Below are 23216 nucleotides of genomic sequence, written 5' to 3'. Positions count from 1 at the left end.
CCAGGCTTCTTGTCATGACACTCAAGATGTGAAAACACGCCTGCGTGAGTCCAGAAGAGGTGCTCGTTACACAGACCTTTCTTTTTATTCCCAACGGTGGCCCTGCCACATGCGTGTGGCTTTAGCTCTATTGTTTAACCTCTTCTAGCCACATCCTTCTATCCAGTGGAAATGGTGGAACGTGCCTCAAGGAATTGTTAAGAGAGTTCATGGTCTAAAGACTCCAAAAGAAAGTTCTCAGCGCATAGTAGGTGCTTAATGGAGGGGCTTAGCTCATTGTCATACATTTCTACCCCAGGACAGGGAGAGCTCCGGGAGGGCAGGGACCTCACTGCCACGTCTTCAGGGCGTCGTGTGCAGCCTGGCACGCGGTAGAGGCCTAAGTGATATTTACTGAATGGAAGTGAGCTGTGAAACCTTGGGCCGGTCATTTGATCTTTGTGGGTCCCAGTTCCTTATGACTGAAATTGGGAGGCTCAGTGACATGAAATAATGCATGAAAAGCACCTAGCACGGTCCCTGGCTCATAGGTATAATTCTGTTGGTGAACTCATGCTTATGCTTTAAAAGCCGAGGTCCACCACCAATCAGCTCTCCGTGAAGCCCGTTTGAAGGCTTTCCCCTGCCCACTCCTGGCCAAATTCCTCATTTCCGATCGCTCACCCTCCTTTAGGAAAGATGGTTTCATGGGGAAAACAAGGGTCTTAGAATCGGACCGACCTTGGCCTGAGTCCTGGCCATGCGACCTGTTTTACTTTCAATAAGTTAGTGAAGCTTTTCAGCACCGTCTGAAATTGGGGGTCAGGGTCGTGATCCTGAGCATGCGCTGTGTCGGCCTAGCCTATAAAAATTTCTGTTTTCTGTAGAACTCGAATAGGGTCCTGTTGATCTTGCCTGATGTGTCGTAGGTGCTCAAAATATATGTTGTGAGGTAAGTACGGCACCAAAACCTTGCTGACGTTAGAACACGATTCATAAAAACAAGGACAGTACCAGTGAGGCATTACAGAATGTCAGGGATAGAAAAAGGTACATTTAAATGGCCATAAAGCAAAACAGGGTGTTAAGGAAATGCTAGAAAGCCAATAGTAAGGATTTTAAAAAAGCAGATGAAATGACAAAACGTGAAGTTCCATCCATTGATGAAAATATGGCCCTTAGAGGAATGGATGGAGAAGATAAACCATAAAATCATCATCATCATAACCTTCTCACGCAAAGGGGAGGGACTGGTAGAAATTGCGGGTCTGAGAAGACCTTAGTAGCTATAGCTCTCCATCTCCCAGAATTCCAGACACAGGCTCATTTCATCCTCACCACGGCCAGGGAAGTAGGCGATCAGAGCCTGCCTTATAGAATCGAGGGGACCGTTCAGAAAAGGTAAAGGAGGTGCTGGTTAATACACAGGGAGACCCAGAGCTCCTGATCCAAGCTCTGGGTTCCTGCCACCACGTCATGTTACTGACGCGCTCGAAAGGCAGGGTTCATAGGATGATAGGTAATTTATACATTAACTAGAGGCCCGGTGCACGAAATTCGTGCACAGGTAGAATCTCTAGGCCTGACTGGCGATCAGGGCCGATCTGTGGGGTGACCGGTGGGGTGACTGGGGGGCCCCTGCTGGCACCCACCTTGGCCCGCCTGGTGCTGCCTGCTCCCGGCTTCGTCCCCTGCTACCGTCGCTGGTTGCCTCCCTCTGCAGGGCAACCTGCAGGGCGATCGGGGGGGTCCCTACTGGCACCCGCCTTGGCTGGCCTAGGGCCTGCAGGCTGGGGGAAGTTCCTGCGTTGAGCATCTGCCCCCGATGGTCAGTGCACATCATAGTGACCAGTTGTTCTGCCGGTCATTCCACCGTTGGGTCAATTTGCATATTAGGCTTTTATTATATAGGATGTCATTGCCATTTGATGTCGGAGCCCTGCCAGTTGTTATAAAAAGGTGTGTTTATCTTTCAGTTTATGCCTGTTCAAGCACCAAGTGACGAAGAAAAAAGAGATCCTGTCCTATTTGCTGGTAGAGTCCGGAATTTGATGGCAGAGTGAGTCTCTATGTGTGATTATAATCAGTAGTTAGTTTGAACAGAATTGGTAAATGACATTTAACATAGTTTTAAGGATTTGGGTGTTTTCTTCCTAACATCCTCATCCCCCAATTTATTTTGGTAAGTCAAATCATGTGCTTTCCACAAAATAACCACTTTCCATGCAGACGTAAGATTACCGACCTCGACCTTGGGGCCATAGTAAATCTGAACAAGTAGAGAAACTTGCCTCTTTGGCAGTAAAAAGCCAAAGCTACTGTTTAAAACGTGGGGGTTACTTTCCCATTCAGTGCTGTTGGTTGACCCATTCAGGCCTAATGGAAAGTCGTTACCTGTTTGAAAACACTGCCTGCCCCTCTGCCTTTGAACGCTTTCAGAGCTCTGGAAATCCCCGTGACCGATCACACCTATGAAGACTGCAGGCTGATGATCTCGGCCGGGCAGCTCACCCTGCCTATGGAAGCCGGGCTGGTGGAATTTACCAAGATCAGCCGGAAATTGAAGTAAGCCTATTTTAAAATGACTACGTCTTCATAACAGTGTCCAAAAGAGATCTGAGTTCCTGTGTGTTTATTTTCTCTGGTTTTATGAATGCTTGGCTCTGGTGTTTGTCTTTTTTTGTTTTTACTATGTTTTATTGGTTTGAGAGAGAGAGAGAGAGGGAGAGAAACATCGATCAGCTGCCTCCTGCATGCCCCCCACTCTGGATCGAGACTGCAACCTGGGTATGTGCCCTGACCGGGAGTCGAACTGGAGGGCTTTTGGTGCACGGGGCAACACTTAACCAACCAACCAGCCAGGACTCAGCTCTGGTGTTTATTAGGGAAGCCAACCTTATGCATTTATCTCCCCTTTAGTTATATATAAAATATTTTTTATTGGTTTCAGAAAGAGGAAGGCAGAGGGAGAAAGAGATAGAAACATCAATGATGAGAGAGAATCATGGATCGGCTGCCTCCTGCATGCCCCACACTGGGGATGGAGCCCACAACCTGGCATTTTCCCTGAATGGGAATCAAACCATGACCTTTTGGTTCATAGGTCGGTGTTCATCCACTGAACCATGCCAGCTGGGCTCCCCTTTAGTTCGTCCAGTTTTCTTTTTCTTAAGAACAGTTATCTCAAAACTATATGTGCTGGTCACAGGAGACCAGGCGATAGTGTGGCTGTGGACAGCTCTGCCTCCCACCTCAGAAAGGGCTGACCGGTTGAGTGTTTAGTCCATCCTGTTACCTTTGTGCCAAAGAGGACAGCATAAGTAGATGATACAGGCCTGGAGTGGCCAGAATTTCTCTTTCACAATAAGAATTGACCCATAGAGTAGCAATTCTGACCACCACTAAAATGTTTAAATACCCCCAAGATCTATCTTTTTCTTCTGGGTACGTCATTTTTTCTAAAAAGGTAAAAACACCGCTTCCTGCTTTTATGATCCAGTTTGAACCATTTAGAAACATTCCTTTTGGATGATGTGGTATGAAAGGTGTAGCCCTCCTGCCCCCCGTCTTCTGGTATTCAGTTCATTCCGCTTTTAGCCCCATTGGGGACTCACAGAATGTATGGATGTCATGGAGCTTGGCACGTCCGTGAAAGGGAGCTGCAGAGCCCATTACTGTATTGAAAATACAGTATCTTCAGTATTTAAGAAATCATATTTTGATAACTGATAGAGCAAATACTATCTATGTTTTTTAGCTAACCAAATGTTTTGATGTTACGTTCACAATTTGATAAATTTAGATAGTCACTGAAATCGGGTACAGACGAAGTATGTGTTCAGTCAACTGTTTATCAGATAAAGAAAGGATGTGATGGATCCAATATATGAGAGACTAAACTTTGGGTGGTGAGAATACAACACTATATATATATATATATGATATAGTATAGAAATGTACACTTGAACCTTATATAACCTTATTAACCAAGGTCACCCAAATACATTTAATAAAAGAAGAAAGGACATGATGTAAGTTACAGTATATTTTCCAGTGTCTATCACCCTAGTTATTAGTTTTCATAACTAGGTTTGGAGGAAGTGGGTCTGGTCTAATGAATCTCCGTAGCCCAACATTTTGTGAAATGTGATTTTTTTTCAGCCAGGAAGCTCCTTGAAAGAAAAAGCTGTATTTTTTAACCACTCAGGCAATTCTGTTGACTTACCGAGTAATGTTTAGATTTAAGTGTGATTTCTTATTTTCGTCTCATGAGTCGTGTATTATTCTGCCGCATTGCTCTTCTCGGTTACTTTCCTTCCCCTTAGATATTTGGGGGAAATTACAGTCACACTAACATCCTTTAAAAGAATTAGAAGCCTGGACACATGTTCAGTTTGTACTTTTAAACACACATTTTATTCTGTGCCAGTTTAACACTTACAGTGTTTTCCCTAACAAGTGACTCGCCACTGTTCATAAAAATCTCCTTTGGGTTGGGAATTGCTGATACCATGTTTATTTTATTTCATTTTATTGTGGATTATCTCACTAGCTTCTTTTTTATTTTAACTTAAATTCTTTATTGTTTAAAGTATTACATACGTCTCCTTTTGCCCCCATTGACCTCTCCCCGGTTGTGTCCCCCCACCCCCCACCCCCCGCCTACACATGCCCTCACCCCCTTACTGTCCATGTCCATGGGCTGTGCTGACATGCATCCATGTATTTCTCATTCTCCCTCTAGACTGGATTGGGATGGCATCCGCAAGCACTTGGATGAATATGCGGCTATTGCGAGCTCCTCCAAAGGGGGAAGAATTGGAATCGAAGAGTTTGCGGAGTATTTGAAGCTGCCTGTTTCTGACGTGCTGAGACAGCTGTTCGCACTCTTTGACAGGGTATGTTGAAACGCAGTCTCTGACAGGCAGACGTGCCATGCTCCCGGAGAGCATGCATCAATAGCTCAGGCAAGAAAAACTTGTTAGGTCAGGGTTAGACCCAGCAGGGCTGAGCCCGAGGTTTAATTGCGTGGTTTTGTTTTCTAAATCCTAATAATAACAATGCATGTGCCTGTGTTTTGTAACAGGGATGGTAGTGTCTGTATTTGAAACACCAGGCCAGGTATAAATACCATGATCCTATCATCATGTTTGTCATATAGAATTGGGAAGGGTTATGTAACTGGCAAGAATTTTAAAATCTCTTATCAAAACTCATACATCGATGACCTGGTGGTGCTATTGTATTCTGAAGGTTTCTGGATTCCCCCCCCCACCCCCCCGCAAATATGTGAAAATCAAATTGATTTTATTTTCTAAAATAACATTTTATAACAAAGGGTTCAATGAATGCTTGGCCATTTGCTATAATATTGGGGACACGGTGTTCTGCTTATGAATATGTAAGTACGTGAAGTTAGACACCTGAATAGTCAAAAAGTTTCCTTAGAAAAGTGTATCAAGTCCTCTATTTTTTAATTTGTTTTTAGTACGAAAAAATTCACCCTTTGGGTTAAGGTTGTATGAGTTCTAACAAATGCATAGAGGCATGTCATACCAGCACGTTCAAGATACACAACAGTTAACAAAAATATTACCTTGTAGCTGTTCTTTTGTAGCCAAGCCCTGTCCTGACCTTTAACCCCTGACAACAGAATCTACCCTTTGGAGCCTGGCTTCTCTCACTTAGCCTGATGCGTTTGAGATTCAGCCAGGTTGTTGTATGTATCAGCAATCTGTTTCCTTTCATTGCTGAATAGTATTCCATTGCGTGGACTATGGTTGTATGGACTACGGACGTACCAGGCTTGGTTTACCCATTTCTCAGCGGAGGAATATTTGGTTTGTTTCTAAATTGGGGCAGTTGCGAATACCACTGCTCTAAGCATTCAGGCATACGTTTTTGTGCAAATGTAGGTTTTCCTTTCATTTGGGTAAATACTAAGGACTCTGATCTCTTTATTTTCTCTTGTCTGAGAAGGACTTCATTTGGCATTCATCCCTGAAGAGTATTTTTTGTTGCGTAAAGAATGCTGAGCTGATAGTTCTTTTCTTTCACCGACTCATTAGCGATGCCCATGATTTCACTGCCTAACTGGTTGTTCATCACGTTTTGGCTTTCCTCCCCAAGCCTCCTGCTGTGGCGTTTTGCCCAGAGGTAGTTTGCCTTCTGCATTCTGATCAGAGTTTCTAGTTTTAATCAGAAGGCAAGATAGACTTAACCAGGCTCATTCCGTCTTGTCTGGCACCAGAAGTCCCAGTTCTCTAGTAACCACTGGGGAAAAAGGTATTTTGCAAAGAAATTATAGCTGGGTGGCAGAAACCAGGACAGGGCTTTTAGTCTTTTTTCCCAGGCCCCCTAAGCTTCCTAATGACTGTCCTCTGTGATGTCATAGACGAACTGTTCTTTAATATCGTGAGGTCAGGCTACCTCCTTCTATAGGCCGTGCCAGGGCCTCTCTTCTGGGCTTGCTTGCATCACACAAGTAATCTTTTCTTGTCCATGAAATGTCCAGTCTTCATTACAATTTATAATAGAACTACTCCACCACGGCTCTACGGTATGATCAAGATTTAGGGGGAAGGACCAGGCAGTGTGGCTCCGTGGTTGAGCGTCGACCTATAAACCAGGAGGTCATGGTTCCATTCCCAGTCAGGGCACGTGCCCGGGTTGTGGGCTCGATCCCCCAGCATGGGGCGTGCACGAGGCAGCCGATCCATGATTCTCTCTCATGGATGTTTCTATCTCTCTTTCCCTACCCCTTTCTCTCTGAAATCAAGGAAAATATGTTTGTTAAAAAAAAAAAAAGATTTAGGGGAAAGGAGAAGAAAACAATTGGCTCTCCCTGTGCAGGCTGGGAAAACAGGAACTCTGCACTCACACTATGACTGGTCCTGAGAGGTTTATATAGAATGGCTCTAGAAACCACGCACATACTTTTAAGTAACGTTTCTATAAATAGGACAGGAAGGAAGATGGCAGGGACGTACCAATCAGGACAGGAGGTGGGGGAGTGGGAAGTGACATGAAACGGGAACCGAAAGGGAAGTGTAGGCTTTGTGCTCACCAGGATTTCTCATCAAAAGTAAAAATCATGTCTATGGAGGTTGCCCTCGCTTTCGGGTGTCATACTGTCATCACTGGCGGTGACGGGGTTGCTGGGATGGCAGTTCTGTCTTTGGATGACGGATGACACCTGCCACCAGCCCCACTGTTGCTGTAGCACTGCCACGTATGGGCAGATTTGGGAGAGGGAAGGGAGGGTGAGCTGAGGATTAAAGTAATCCTAGTTGGCGAGGTTGACTCCCTCTGACCTTGAGGATCCAGACGGCCCTGGGAGTTAGGAGACGGTGAGCCAGTGTGGTCGATCACATTTCTGTGTCAATTGGCTCCCATATCAGTTATAACTGTGACTTTTTTCTTCACTTCTTTGCATGGTGTGACTTAACTTTAGATACAGACCTGGTCTGTACAGCACTTGTCCTTTGATGTCCAATGCACTGGAAGGTAGAGAAAATAAGCCGGGGAATGACTAGCTAATGCATCTGGCCGTCTTTTCTTTCCTCCTTTCTTTCCCTTTTCCCCTCCGTCTCTGTCTGTCCGTCTCCCCCTTTTTGTTCGTGACATGCCTGCACCTCGGAGCCTGTGCAGAGTCGCTCTGTGTTGAGAAGCTGAGCCGTGTCATTGCCGCCCCGCCCTGTCCCCACATCCACTGCCACGCCAGGCTTGTTTTCTCAGTCTCTGCCAGCGATTTCGCTGGGGACCGTTCGATGGGAACGACAAGGAAGTCCAGTGGCTTCATAGTTTGTTTCTCTCCCGGTGGCTTATCTTGCTAAACTCAGTGCTTAATGAGGGGTGGGGCGAGGGGGAGGAAGGGCGGGAAAGAGAAAGGGTGGGGTGTTCCTGTCGCTCTCCTGATAGCCGTACTGTGTGCAGCGGCCCCTCCCTTGTTCTTTCCCACTTTATCCTCCATTTCCCCTTATTTTCCTCCCTTAATTAATCTTTTTTTTAAAAAAAAAATTATTTTTTTAATCCTCACCCAAAGAGTGAGAATATTTTTTCCATTGATTTTCAGAGAGTGTGGAAAGGATGGGGAGTGGGGGAGAGAGAGAAACATCCATGTGTTAAGAGACATGTCAACCGGTTGCCTCTCCACTCACACCCCAGCTAGAGGTGAAGGGTTGAACCTTCAATCAAGGTACGTGCCCTTGACGAGGAATCGAACCCGAGACCCTTTGGTCCACAGGCGGATGCTCTTAACTGCTGAGCCAAACCGGCCCAAGGCTCCTCTCTTAATCTTTTCCCAAGTCTCATGTAGTGTGGTTGGTGTTTTGGGGACAGAGGACAGACCTGAATATCCCTCCATATCCCCTTACGTTCTTGGCTAGCCTACAAAAACATCACACTAGCCTTTGTCTCCATTTGTCCTAAAATATATGCTGTGTGTTGAGCTCCTTTGGACATCCTGCCCTGTTCTTCGAGACGCTCAGGTATTTGATGGCAGGGGGCATCCCAGAGAAAGATGGCGTTCATGACCCCAGGCACGGCCTCGTCACGGCTTTGGGCTGCTCCCCTTTGGAGGGTCCCATGTCTTTGAGAAAAGACCCTTTTCATCCGTAGGTTTAGTTTAGCTTCTTTATCTTCATAAATGTATCCTGAACTCCCTGGGTCCTAAGATAATGTGGAATCCGTCAAATGTCCAGGGGATTCGAGCTGAGGGCCGAAACAATTGTTTAACGCCGTGTCTTCTCAGCACTTCTTGTATTCATATCTCAGTGTATAGGAGTCATTTTTACGGCGATAACAGTGTCCTGCGACGCCCATCACAGCGTCATCGCTCACTTTGTCCTCCTCTGTCACAGTTACTGAGGAAGTGGTGTGGTACCTGCAGACAGGGTCGCGTTTACAGTCTCAGGTGTTTCCGTAGGCAGCGCATCTCTCTTGCTAGCTGGACACTCTGCCTCTGACCTCTTGCAAGTAGCCTTACCCGCAAGCTTAAACCTGCCCCGTCCTGTCTCCTCTACGCTACACCTCATGGTGCACCCTGCTCAGTGTCCCAGCCGATGCTCATCACCATTGCAGTGTGTAACTTCCCTGGTGACAAAGCTGTATTTCGGGGGCTGACAACTTTTTCTGGAAAAGAACCAGATAGTAAATACTTTTTTTTAAAAAAGAATTTTTTTAAGAATATATTTTATTGATTTTTTACAGAGAGGAAGGGAGAGGGATAGAGAGTTAGAAATATCGATGAGAGAGAAACATCAATCAGCTGCCTCCTGCACACTCCCCACTGGGGACGTGCCCGCAACCAAGGTACATGCCCTTGATCGGAATCGAACCCGGAACCCTTGAGTCCGCAGGCTGATGCTCTATCCACTGAGCCAAACTGGTCAGGGCAATACTTTTTTTTAAAAAAATATTTTTATTGATTTCAGAGAGGAAGGGAAAGAGAGAGAGAAACATTCATGATGAGAGAGAACCACTGATCATCTGCCTCCTGCACAGCCCCCCTACTGGGGATGGAGCCTGCAACCCCAGCATGTGCCCTGACCGGGAATCGAACCTGGGACCCTTCAGTCTGCAGGCTGATGCTCTATCCACTGAGCCAAGCCAGCGAGGGCAGTAAATACTTTTTGACGTTGTAGGGTATAGGGTCCCAAACTTTCAGAACAACTTGCACAGTTGACTAGGCATTCAGCTTGCCACTCAGACCGATTTCTCTGTTCATTTCCAACCATGTGAGCCATGTCAGTGCCCGTCCCGACTCGGCATGAGCAGCATAGCTGCATATCACACAGCCCTGCCTTCCCTGGCAGGAACGGACAAGCAAGGATGCTTGTTATCCACTGGCACCCATGACTTCACACTTGAACTAGGACCAAGAACAGGGCAGACGGGAAGAGCTCGGGGTAAAGAAAGGCATTCATTCCACATCATGGGAAGCCGTGATCCAAGATCTACAGGCGTTTACAGTGGCCACACATGCTGGATTGTCCGAGTGCTGCCGGGCACTCACCCTCTTCCTGCTTCATATGTAAACGGAGTACATGGTCGTGCCAGAGAAGCAAGTGCCAGGCCGAAGGCAGAAAAGGGAAAAAGCATGACAGTTTTCGAATTTTGTGCAGCGTGGGAAAAGGAGCCGCCTACATGTATTCGGCTGTGATCTGTGTGAGCAGATGGTACCGGGGGAAAGCGCGTGCGCTCCTGCCATTCTGTAGCTTAGGAATCAGAAAAGATGGACCATATTCCACGAGTTAGAGCTGCGGGAAGATAGCAAACAAGAGGCAGACAGATTGTCAAGAATAAGGGTTCAGAGCGAACCCCTTCCAATCAGATGGGGAGTATCCTACACCGTAAGAATGGTTATCATAAGCCCTGACTGCAGCGAGCCTCCAACCCAGTCTGTACACCTTAACCCGCAAGCTTTGTTTTCACCAGCTTAACAGGGGCCGGCAAACCACAGCTGATGGAGCGAATACAGTCTGACTCCTGCTTTGTCAATAAAGTTTTATTGGGACACCACCATCCCCATTCACCCATGCATTCCCTATGTGAATTGTTGCAATGGCACAGGTGAATTGTTGCAACCAACAGTGGCGTCCTCTAGCCTTTGCATTTCCAGTTCAGGTTTGATAGGACTATCGTATTCCCTAGCTCATGGGAAAAGAACTCACCTACATGCCAGCCTCAGTCCATCGGGGTTTGATCTATGGAATCTGCTCTATAGCGTATACGATCTAATGCACAGAGGAAGGCTGTGACGTTCTGAGTGGGATAGATGACCTTTTCAGTTCATTCGTACGAGTTGTCCTGAAAGTTTGGTAGTCCTATTGTCTGGCCATTTCCCTCTTCAATTCTCAGGTCAGCTTAGCTCCCACATGGAGTCCATCCTAGTACTTTCTCTCACTGGGTGTTGTGACCGGAGAGATGATCCACATGAGACTTATCTGCTTTGTCTTTGGCTCCTTTGTGCAAGGACACGCAGGAGGTGCGTGAAGGGAACGGAAAGGAGACTGCAGCACTAAAGCTTCGCTTTGTAAGGGGAGCAAGTGGGCAATCATTGGCCTCCTCCGGGAGCCCGGGGAGGTGGAGGTCGGGGCTCCGTAAAGAGCACACATCAGACCAATTTAATTTCCTCCTGTGACTGAGGCTAAGATGGTAAAGAAAAAGGAATAGGGATTATCTCAATGGATCTAGACAGGGGTGGGCAAACTTTTTGACTCCAGGGCCACAATGGGTCCTTAAACTGGACCGGAGGGCCGGAACAAAAGCATGGATGGAGTGTTTGTGTGAACTAATATAAATTCAAAGTAAACATCATTACATAAAAGGGTACGGTCTTTTTTTTTTTTAGTTTTATTTAGTTTGCCCACGGCTGATCTAGAAAGACTTTGGGGTTCATCCAACATGACAGTCTCATCCGTAAACTAGGAAGGTCTGGTCCTGACCGTGTTGAGTTAGGTGAGAACCCCACCTGCAAGAAAGGCTCCCTCTCAGAGGGGGAGTCCCGTGCCCTGTGCTGTCCCAGACCCGGCTCACTGCCCCACCTTGGAATTCCGTGCGGAGGTGCAAATACTTGGTAGGTTGCAATCAGAAATACTTTTGAAAACCAGATAATATGTCAAAGAGGGGGTAAGGGTAAGTACTCATGTCTTTAAAGGTTGTGGAGCCAGCCCAGTCAGCGTGGCTCAGGGGTTGAGCATCGATGTATGAACCAAGAGGTCACAATTCTATTCCCATTTGGGGCATATGCCTGGGTTGCTGGCTAAATCCCCAGTAGGATGCGTGCAGGAGGCAGCCGATTGACAATTCTCTCTCGTCATTGATGTTTCGGTCTCTCCCTCTCCCTTCCTCTCTGAAATAAATAAAAATATATTAAAAAATAATAAATGTTATGGAGGCAGACCCACGATAAAGAAAGGTTGAATTAAATGAATATATAGCATAGAAAGACTTGGGAACCAGAAGGAACTGACTGCCAGGTGAGAATGCTGCTGCTGACACGATGTCGTGGCACATGAAAGTCTAGCTTCTAGGATTTTAGAGCTAAAGGGCCTTTGGTGTCAGATGGCCCATCTTCCTCATTTTGCAGGAGGCGGCCAGCCCTAGGCAGGAAGTTGCAGACTCAAGGCTGCCCAGCTAGGTCACGGCAGGTCCAGGACGAGAACTCCAGGTTCATTCTTCTTCCTACTACACACTGTCCTGTTGACTTTTTGAAAAATAACTTTCTTGAGGCACATTTTACATATCATATAATTTACCCAATTTAAACATACATTTCAATCGTTATTTTTGGTAAATTTACCAAGTTGTGCAACCATCACCATAAGACAGTTTTAGAATATTGCCATCACCCCAATATGATTCTTTTGTGCCTTTAACTTGTAATTCCTGTCACCTACCTACTCCCCCCACCAAAAAAAAAAAGTTGTTGTTCTGTGTTATTCTAGACCCGCTCTAGAATGGAGACCTCCTCTAGAATGGGGACCTTCCCCTTCTGTGTTATTCTAGACCCGCTCTAGAATGGGGACCTTCCCCTTCTGTGTTATTCTAGACCCGCTCTAGAATGGGGACCTCCTCTAGAATGGGGACCTTCCCCTTCTGTGTTATTCTAGACCCGCTCTAGAATGGGGACCTCCTCTAGAATGGGGACCTTCCCCTTCTGTGTTATTCTAGACCCGCTCTAGAATGGGGGCCTCCTCCTTCTGTGTTATTCTAGACCCGCTCTAGAATGGAGACCTTCCCCTCCTGTGTTATTCTAGACCCGCTCTAGAATGGGGACCTTCCCCTTCTGTGTTATTCTAGACCCGCTCTAGAATGGGGACCTTCCCCTCCTGTGTTATTCTAGACCCGCTCTAGAATGGGGACCTTCCCCTTCTGTGTTATTCTAGACCCGCTCTAGAATGGGGACCTTCCCCTTCTGTGTTATTCTAGACCCGCTCTAGAATGGGGACCTTCCCCTTCTGTGTTATTCTAGACCCGCTCTATTATGGGGACCTTCCCCTTCTGTGTTATTCTAGTCCTGCTCTAGAATGGGGACCTTCCCCTTCTGTGTTATTCTAGACCCGCTCTAGAATGGGGACCTTTCCCTTCTGTGTTATTCTAGACCCGCTCTAGAATGGGGACCTTCTCCTCCTGTGTTGTTCTAGACCCGCTCTAGAATGGGGACCTTCCCCTTCTGTGTTATTCTAGACCCGCTCTAGAATGGGGACCTTCCCCTTCTGTGTTATTCTAGGCCTCCTCTAGAATGGGGACCTTCCCCTTCTGTGTTATTCCAGACCCGCTCTAGAATGGGGACCTTCCCCTTCTGTGTTATTCTAGGCCTGCTCTAGAATGGGGACCTTCCCCTTCTGTGTTATTCTAGGCCTGCTCTAGAATGGGGACGTGTCTCTGTCGATTTGCCTTTTCTAGACATTTCACATTAATGGAATCCTACACTATATGGTCTCGTGTCTGGCTGCTTTGACTTAGCATGTTTTTAAGGCTCATCCATGTCAAGGAAGCAATTCATTCCTTCGTGCCGCCAAATAGGGCTCCACTCTACAGATAGATCACGTTCTGCTTATCCGCTCACCAGCTGGGGGCAGTTAGGTTGTTTCCACTTTGGGATGATTCTGAATCATGTTGCTGTTGGCACTCACGTGTCACTGTTTACTTTTTTACCTTCAATAGCTCTTCCCCCGCAAATTGAGGTTGTTTCTCCAGATGTAGGCAGTAGGGGTGCCCAGACAGCGACCAGAGTTGCTATTCGTGTTCGAATAAACAGCCTCAGGGCATTAAAGAGTCCAGGAAGGAGAAGGCTCGTTGCTCTACTAACAGCATTCACCCTGGGATGGCTTTTGAGAAACCGTTAGCCAAATGCCCTCCATCTTCACAGGAAACAAACGAGAGGAACTGGGTTGAAACCGGGTGGAAACACTTCAGACGGGCACAGGAGGCGCATTTTATGTGGCAGTGAGCGCCATCAAGCTAATTTCCAGCACTACAAAGACAAAGCCATCCGGTTCCCTCGGAGGGAAGCGTATACGAATGGGTTTAAATCTGTCTGAGGCCAAATAATCCCTTGGGGTCCCCCAAAAGGAAGACATTCCCTTTATGGTGCTGCTGCTTTGTGGTTAAGGAAGACATTTGGCCTTTATCGTACCCATGAGACCAGTTATTGGAGTCATTATGCCATAAAGCTTGTGTCGGAAAATGTGACACAAACCACTGGGTGTGGCAGAGGGAGGCATCGCTTTCATGTCCTCAAGAGAGCATGTTCCTTAGCCACCAGTCGCTCCCTGATAATCCTGTATAATAGACGGCCAGGGACCATAAGCGGAACGACCATGGGGTGGCGAGTGGTGGGCGGGGTGGCGAGCAGCCAGCAACAAGTGGTGGTGGGCGGGGTGGTGTGGCTTGAGTGACAGGTGGCGGCAAGCGGCGGCAAGCTACGCACAATTTCGTGCGCTGGGCCTCTAGTATAGGAATAGCCATCAGTCAATACTAGGGGCATACAGTTAACAATTCATTTTCTAGCTAGTCTTTTTTTTTTTTTTTTACTTCATATTTGAGCTGTCAGTGGTCCCCACAGTAACCTATGCGATGGGCTGACACATGGCATTCGACCCCCTTCCCAGTCCAATTCTTACTCTCCCGTCCCTCCCTTCCCATGTCTGTTTGGAGAACGCTGACTCAAGCGATGGGGAGGCCTGCATACTCTCCTCTTCTGCAGGTCAATGCTGCCTTTCCTCAGCGGAACTCACTGCTTGCCTTTTGGTACCCATAATGGTTTCTCTCTCCATCTCCCTTCCCCCTTTCTAAAATCAATGAAAGCAAATATATTTTTTTAAAAAACTTAAAGGACAAAATATCAAAAAGGACATGTTGCCTGATTCCATGGATTGCAGGTAGAAAAAGGAATATATGGTGTTAGATGTCAGGATAGTGGTTCCCCTTCAGGGAAGAGAGTATCTTAGGAAAGAGGCACGAAGAGGCTTTGGGGGTGCTGCTGACATTCTGTTCTTGACATGGGGGTGTGCCGTCTGAAGTGTTGAGCTATACCTTAGTGGTTTGTACATTTTTCTGTGTGAGTGTCACATTTCAAAAGAGATTCCAAATATATAGCTCATGATCTCTGGCTACAGAATCAGAACCTCGGCATTTTTTAAATTATTATTTTTATTATTTTAAAAAATACATATTTTTGATTGATTTCAGCGAGGAAGAAAGAGAGTTGAGAGAAACGTCAATGATGAGAGGGAATCATTGATCAGACGCCTCTTGCATGCTCCCTACTGGGGACCGTGTCCATAACCTGGGCATGTGCCCTGAACAGGAATCGAACCCTGATCTCCTGGTTCATAAGTCGATGCTCAACCACTGAGCCATGCTAGCCAGGCAGAATCTCTGCATTTTAAAAAGCCCCCTTCCACATTTTTCTTAAGAACACTGGATTTTGGAAATCTGTGCCAAAGGAAGGGGATCAGGTGCATAGACTCCCATTGCCAGTCATTCTCCCGTTCCATTCTGTTCGTAAATGTCCCTTAGAAAAGAATGGCTCGCTTTCCTTGAGTCACGGACCTCTGTCAGGAAAGTGCGTGCTGGGAGAGCACCGAGATCGCTGGCACACGGATCATTTACAGACGTTATTGCTTCGAATGTGCCCTACGCACAAGCACTGACGAGTATTTCTTAGACACACTAGAGGCCCGATGCACGAAATTCATGCAAGAGTGGGCCTTCCTTCCCCCGGCTGCCGGCACCGGCTTCCCTCTGGCACCCGGGACCCGGGCTTTCCTCGCAGCCCCGGCCTCGTCTGGAAGGACGTCCGGTCTAATTAGCACATTATGCTCTTATTATTATAGATGAGGAATATTTATCAGAAGAGCTCCCTAAAAATGGCAGGTGCTAGGACCTAGTGGAATTCAGGCAACTTCAGTGGGAGGTGAGCCATGGCATGTGGGCTGCATGTGGGCCGTGGGGCGTGGTGCCGCGGAGGCAGGGAGAGAAAAGCCAGTTCTTCCGCCCGGGAGCTCGGCAGGCTCCATTCCGGCTCTCTTCATCCCTCTCGTTCAGCGGGAAGCATGTTTCTCGCCAAGGCGTTTTTGGAAGGGGCAGATCGGGGCCTCGGGGAAGCCCTGGGAGGCCTTCTTGGAGGAGGAGGTCAGAGACGAGGAGGAGGAGGAGGAGGAGGACGGGGCAATGTTGGCGGGATCGTTGGCGGACTTGTGAATCTCATCAGCGAGGCTGCAGCAGCTCAGTACACCCCAGAGCCCCCGCCCACCCAGGAGCATTTCACCAACGTGGAGGCCCACGAGAGCGAGGAGGTCAGGCGGTTTCGGCAACAGTTTGCGCAGCTGGCGGGCCCGGACATGGAGGTGGGGGCCACCGACCTCATGCACATCCTCAACAAAGTCCTCTCCAAGCACAAGGACCTGAAGACCGACGGCTTCAGCCTGGACACCTGCCGCAGCATCGTGTCCGTCATGGACAACGACACCAACGGGAAGCTGGGCTTCGAGGAGTTCAAGTACCTGTGGACCAACCTGAAGAAGTGGCAGTGTGTGTACAGGCAGTTCGACCAGGCCCGCGCCGGGGCCCTGAGCAGCTCCCAGCTGCGGGCCGCGCTGCAGGCCGCCGGCTTCCAGCTCAACGACCAGCTGCACCACATGATCGTCCGGCGCTACGCCGATGACGAGGACGGCAGCATGGACTTCAACGGCTTCATCAGCTGCCTGGTCCGCCTGGATGCCATGTTCCGGGCCTTCAAGTCCCTGGATAGGGATGCGGACGGCCGGATCCAGGTGTCCATCCAGGAGTGGCTGCAGCTGACCATGTATTCCTGAGGCAGGCAGGCCCCCCCACCCCCAGAGGACAGGACTGCCTGCTGAAAGCACCCCCCTACCCGCCCCCCCCCCCCCCCAGTGCTGTCTTCGCGCCTGCGGACGCCCCGGCCCCCAGCTGTCATCTCCTGGACTCGCGCTGCTTTTTGCTGCTTAATTAAAACAGATTTGCCACGAGCAGGCTTGTGAGTGGTTTGTGTGTCGGCTTTGGGAGATACTGGATCTGTACGGACTCACAGATGTGATGGGGGTACAGGGTGGGGTTGTAAGGCAATGGGTTTAGATCGGTTCTTGCTCATAGAGTGAATGCATTCCAAGGAGCAAGAGGTTTGTTGTTGGTGAGAATTAACTTTTGAAAAACATTTGGAATCAATCAAAAAAAGCCGTTGGGAACTACTTTTTTTTTTTTTTTTCTGCTCTAAAAAGGTGAGGAGGGAAGTTCAAAATCTGTTTCCTCTTAGTGTTACATCTGGCATTTCCATGGTGTAAATAAATTGGAAGATGCTTTCCCTGAAACCTGTTTAGCTACAGAAACGGGTTCAGGACTGGGGAATGAGGCCGTTTTATAGAAGGGTAGTAGTCTTTTTTTCATGGTGGAGCAACTGTCTCAAGTTCCAGAATTCTTTCGCGGTGGAAAAAGCATGTAGCAATTTGGTTGGGTTTCCTTACATCTGTAAAGTGGGTCTGGGGCGGGGGGGAGGGCGGACCCGCAGCCAGAATGTCTCTGGCGGCCGTAAGGACCAGCATGATCCCTCTGGCGTGGACTTCATACGAGATCAGGCGTGCCCGGCTCCCAGCCAGCGCTTGTCACGTCTTGCCCTGCCCTGGAACAAGGAATATTATTGTTGTTGTTCCTCTCTGGAAACCAGGCAAGGAAAAAAAAGCAAGCAACAAAAGAAAGAAAAAAAAAGAAAGGAAAACTTACATAAACCGTAATCAGTTCTATGATACATAGAGCCATAGAGAGATGTATATGTTTCTGTAAATCTATATATCCATGCCGCGGCTCCCTCCGTGCAGGGTCCCAGGCCTGGCTGAAATGGGCACTCACGGGGCAGCTCCTGAGGAAGGCTGGTCCCCGAGTCCCCCTCCAGTGGGTTCACTAAGAACCTGTAGCGGTGGGGCTCGGAGACGAGTATCTTCCCAGCTTCCTCGTGATTCTGACGAGCAGCCAGAGCCGCTGGCCACAGCTCCGAAGGAAGCTGCCACACGCAGTAGTTGGCAAATGTCTCAGCCGAAACCAGGGCCCAGCAGGGGGGTCGGCGTTGCCCGTGTCCGGAGAAGGAAGATGGGCATCCGAGACAGGGACACCCCCGCCGTGCCTTCCTCGGGGGTGGCCCCTGGCTGGGCCTTGTCATCCCGAGTCAGGCGGTGAGGGCGGCGTGGGCAGAGTCCAGAGTCCGCGCGTGGAGACTCAGCCTCGGTTCACCCGCCCGCTCTGCAGTGGGTCCCCCGCCTGCGTCTCCGGTTCTCAGGGCATCTCCTCCCTCTCCCCTCCTTCGGAGGACCCCCCGAGTTGGAAGGTGAATTCTTCCTCCCCCCCACCCCCGGACTCCCTTAGAGGAAAGTGGTAACCGTGGAAATGACGTGACTGGCCCGTGACCAGCCCTCAGCATCATCTCCGTCACGTAACATGTATGAAACCACACGCGTGTGATTCCGCCCCGGGCCGAGCACACGGGTCCCTTCCACATTCCTCGGGGACTGGCAAGTTCAGCCTGGCCCGCTGTGCCGCTCGGACCGGGTGCGGCTGGGCAGGCGTGAGGCCGTGCCGGCAGCCATGGTGAGGTCAGGGTCACTATCTCGGTGAGCTTGCGGAGGCGTCAGCACGGGGGCAGGACCACGGCCTTGTCGGGGCTCAGAACATGAAGCTGTCATGGAACCTTTCCGCACGATGGCTGTGGAGAGGGCAGTGTGGCCGCGCGGTCCCCCCCACCCACCCCCCTCAGTTCGTGTTAAATGTTTTCTAGAAGTTAAGACAAGGATCTCCCACTGCGGGCGGTAGGAAGCCTTTCTCTTGTTTCTCCTGTGAGTCCCTTCCCGCAGGCACGGGCAGAGCGTGAAGCTACCTACGTGTTCCTCCTTTCTGCTGTCTTCAGAGAATAGGAAAGTTTGTATATTTATACAAACGCATTTTATACGAACGAAGGTTTAAAAGTTGTACAAACAACCTCCGTCTCTAGTGTGGATGCTGGAACATTCCGTCCAAACTCTGGATTTGTCCGAGTAACCAGATCTTTGGCAGAGAACGAGCAGTTCAGTGTCTTAGTGGTGCCCTGGCCGGTGTGGCTCTGTTGGTTGGGCATTGTCCCCGGCACCAGAAGGTCAGGGCGCATGCCCAGGTTGTGCGCTCAATCCCCAGGAGGGGGCGTGCGGTGGGTGTTTCTCTCCCTTCCTCTCTCTCTAAAATCAACAAAAAAAGTTCAAAAAAAATATATAGATTTCTTAGTTTTCATCCAATAGTTGATGTTTTAAAGCAGCCGTGGGCAAACTACGGCCCGTGGGCCGGATCCGGCCCGTTTGAAATGAATAAAACTAAAAAAAAAAAGACCGTACCCTTTTATGTAATGATGTTTACTTTGAATTTATATTAGTTCACACAAACACTCCATCCATGCTTTTGTTCCGGCCCTCCGGTCCAGTTTAAGAACCCATTGTGGCCCTCGAGTCAAAAAGTTTGCACACCCCTGTTTTAAAGGCACGTTTTCAATGTAAGAGGGAGTATTTACCTGATATATATATATATATATATATATATATATATATATACACACACTTTTTTTTAAATTTTGCCATTTCTACGTGGGAGCATACCTATAGCCTAAGATGAAGGCCTTTGATTCCTGTAACTCCATCCATCATTTTAAAATTTTTAATATCAAGCAGTGCAATCAATACAGTAAGGTGGAAACACCATTCATGGATTCAAAAAAAAAAAAATACGTGAAATTGCACCTCTACATTTTTAAATTTCAAAATACCCCAGATGATTTTGAAAAACACCTTCATCTCCATTTAATCCACTGAATTCTACGACTCGTGGCAGGAAAAGCACTGTGTGCTCCGTACCCAACATAGTCAATATTCATACATTATTTTAAAGGGCACTTTCAAAATATTTTGTGAGTAATAGTGCATGTACTTGTAAACGTTGATTTTCTATAGCAGCCTCGGTGGATTGCACAACTCGTCCATAGCGGGGTCTTAGAAATATGGTTGGGTGTACCTGTTGATCTTGGAATGCTCTTAGAATTACTTATTTCCAAAGTTTACCTGTAGTGCTAAGTGGATAAAACAGCGATTCTCAACCTGTGGGTCGCGACCCCTTTGGCGGTCGAACGACCCTTTCACAGGGGTCGCCTAAGACCATCCTGCATATCAGATATTTACATGACGATTCATAATAGTAGCAACATGACAGTGATGAAGTAGCAACGACAATAATTTTATGGTTGGGTCACAGCATGAGGAACTGTATTTAAAGGGCCAGAAGGTTGACAACCACTGGAAAACAATTTGACTCCTAGAAAATTGGTCCTACAATCAGTACCTGAGTAGACATGCACTCCTAAGGGATATTCGGGTAAACAGGACACCTCCTCCCTCACCCTCCTGGGGAACTGAGCACGGACTGACGTTGCATACTGATACCCCTGTGTGCCTGTAGCGTATCTTCACGACGCAAGCCTTTCTCTGTTGGCTGCTGCAGGGCCGGTTCTGTTCTATGTAAGCTCACACTCTCACTGATGTCAAACATTGGTTAATCCATCAAGTCCCGCCCTAGCCGTGTTGCTACTAGTTCATTGTTTATCTGGGAACTCATCCCTGGACGTTTCTGCTGCCAAAATGACTCTAACACCTGGGATGGTAGTCATAGTGCGTTTAAGGTTCTCTTACTTCCTCCCTCCCCCTCCTTCCCTCTCTCCCATCTCATTTTTCCTTTTTCCTCCCCTTCCTTCCCTTCCTCCCTTCCTCCCTCCCTCCCTCCCTCCCTTCCTTCCTAGTTCTCTCTCCCATCTCCGCCTCCCTCCCTCTCTGCCTTGCCCCTCTCTCCCCTCTCTCTTCCTTCCCTTCCCTTCCCTTCCCTTCCCTTCCCTTCCCTTCCCTTCCTCCTTCCCTTCCTCCTTCCCTTCCCTCTGCCCATTTCGTCCTTGCACAGTTCCTGTCTAGGCGAGGCCTTGATGTGCGGGGAAAGGCTGCCTTCATTCAGCCCGGGTGAGCATGGCCGACCCCTTCTCCAGCGTGGCCCTCATGAAACAACACCTCGTGGGGTGTGTAGACCCTAGTGTCAGGTTAGGTGTCATGTCCGGAGGCTTAGCCGCCGCATCTCCTGGGGCCTGGTACCCTGAGGGGCCACGGAGGGAGCTCAGGTTCACCCCCTGGCTGCTGGCTTATTGCAGATCCGGGCTGGAAAGAGGAAAGAATGTCGCTGTGATTGTTGCCTCGATTTGCCCTTTCCTCCCCCTTCCATTGCCTGCAGGTGGCGGGTTGCTCAGTGACCCAGCGTGGCAGGGCCTCCCTCCCTGGTGGAGGGTGTGCTTCAGCCCCCAGTGGGATGGAAGTCCTGGGTCCTGCCTCCAGAGGGGCTTCGGCCAGGCTGAGCTCAAGAACCACGCTGGGCCCCGCCGGCGTGGCTCAGTGGTTGAGTGTCGACCTGTGAACCAGGAGGTCACAGTTCAATTCCCATCAGGACACATGCCCAGGTTGCAGGCTTGATTCCCAGTGTGGGGCGAGCAGGAGACCGCCGATCAATGATTCTCTCTCCTCCTTGATGTTTCTATCTCTCTCCCCCGCTCCCTTCCTCTCTGAAATCAATAAAAATATATGTTTGTTAAAAAAGAACCACGCTGGGTGCCGTGGAGCCCCTTTAGGGGAGCCTTGGTGATAACGTGTTTGTATTTGCTGCTAAACGGACATACCGTCTTCTTCCTCGTGAACGAGGAATGGGGGGGCCCCCTGCTTGCTGTTCTGCCTCCGCACAAACTCTTTTCCCAGTCGGCTCAGCTCACGATGGTGTTGAGCTGCCGGCAGACCCGACCTTCACCTTTCGGGCTGTGCAGAGCAGCAGGGCGGCGGGTGGCCCTGCTCACCGATGTCTCCGTCCCTTTGCAGAACCACGACGGCAGCATCGACTTCCGGGAGTACGTGATCGGCCTGGCTGTGCTGTGCAACCCCGCCAACACGGAGGAGATCATCCAGGTAGCCTTCAAGGTACTGTCAGCCCCACTGAGCGCACTCACACTGCCCCACAAATAGGGGTTGACTCTAAGTGCATGATTTGAAAGTCGGCGCATCTGTTACGCGGTGTATAGATCTGCAGTGACAGGGCTAATGCGATTAAGACCGTTGCTGCTGAGAAGAGAGGAAACTCACGCACCCGCTGAAGCACAAAGGTCTCTGTCGGCGGCCCAGGTCTCGGCGTCGGAGCCGAAGAGCAGGCGGTTTCACAAATTAGCTTAAAAAATTATCTCTTTTCTGCCTCCCTCTTGCCAAGCCCCGACGTGAGGTTCATACATAATCACCTGCCGCTAGTCACCCTGCTTCCTCCCTCGGGAAGTTCGGATCTGTCCTTGCCTCTCGCTCTGTGTATCCGAGGTCGTGCTAAAGGTGTTTTTCCTGAGGGGGTTGGTTTTGTTGGGGTGGTCCCAGATGAACCCATCCAAGATGTCCCAGGGTCCCCCTGCCTGTAGTATCACATGTATTCTCACAGCAGTGTTGGGGGACAGACGAATAAGACCATGTCCCCAGTCCCCATGGGTTTCAATTATGGGGACCCCGGCTTCATCCATCGCTTCCATGTGCAAAAAAGAGATGGGAGAGCCCTGGCCGGTGTGGCTCAGTTGGTTGGAGTGTCCTCCGGGCCCAGGTTGTGGGTTTGAGGCCCAGTCGGGGTGGGTACAGGAGGCTCCTCATCAATGTTTCTCTGGTTGGTGTTTCTCTCTCTCCCTCTCCCTTCTTCTCTAAACTCAATAAAAAATATTAAAAAATTTAAAAACAGGGAGAGATGGAAGAATACACTCCCAACATGTGTTTTCGGTTCTTCTGAGTTGAAAGGGGCTCCATCTAGTTGGTGTTTAAATGGGAAGGGGGGCGCTCCCTTCACAATCCTAATCGTGAACGGTCTGCTCTCAAGTAAAACACAAACTCCCTCTCCTGTCTGTCTCGCCCAGCTGTGGCTGCCGACCTCACCATTCGGCCGCGTGGTGGTCCCCATGCTTCTGTCCACGGTGACAGCTGAGGGGCCTTCTCAATCCCTGTCTTCCCCTCTCATTCCTTCCTGGTTGTCTCTGAGATGATGATTCCCCCGGGACCCCAACCAGACCCCCCTCTCTTATCTAGAAAGACTTCCTGCCCGAGTCCTCTCTCGCCTCTGAGAGACCCCCAGGGAGAGCCTCAGAAATGTCCGGGTCTCCC

At 49.0% G+C, this 23216-nt stretch overlaps 2 protein-coding genes across 4 annotated transcripts in view; both read left to right on the top strand.

Annotated features, from left to right (window-relative positions):
- Positions 1–23216, top strand: part of LPCAT2 (lysophosphatidylcholine acyltransferase 2) — a 51874-nt gene that overhangs the window by 22576 nt on the left and 6082 nt on the right. For all 3 annotated transcript variants that reach the window (XM_036345349.1, XM_036345348.1, XM_036345347.1), the window contains 4 exons: positions 1956–2038; positions 2419–2544; positions 4724–4877; positions 21915–22013. In XM_036345349.1, coding sequence (XP_036201242.1) covers positions 1956–2038; positions 2419–2544; positions 4724–4877; positions 21915–22013 — 462 coding nt within the window. The remainder of the gene's footprint in view (positions 1–1955; positions 2039–2418; positions 2545–4723; positions 4878–21914; positions 22014–23216) is intronic.
- CAPNS2 (calpain small subunit 2) lies at positions 15929–16980 on the top strand. Its single transcript, XM_036345350.1, has one exon. It carries the CDS (start codon positions 16044–16046, stop codon positions 16803–16805), a length of 762 nt encoding a protein of 253 aa, XP_036201243.1. The 5' UTR covers positions 15929–16043; the 3' UTR covers positions 16806–16980.

The sequence above is a fragment of the Myotis myotis genome, unplaced genomic scaffold (assembly GCF_014108235.1).
Source record: "Myotis myotis isolate mMyoMyo1 unplaced genomic scaffold, mMyoMyo1.p scaffold_m19_p_19, whole genome shotgun sequence".
Classification (NCBI taxonomy): domain Eukaryota; kingdom Metazoa; phylum Chordata; class Mammalia; order Chiroptera; family Vespertilionidae; genus Myotis; species Myotis myotis.
This window is presented reverse-complemented; position numbering and strand designations above follow the sequence as displayed.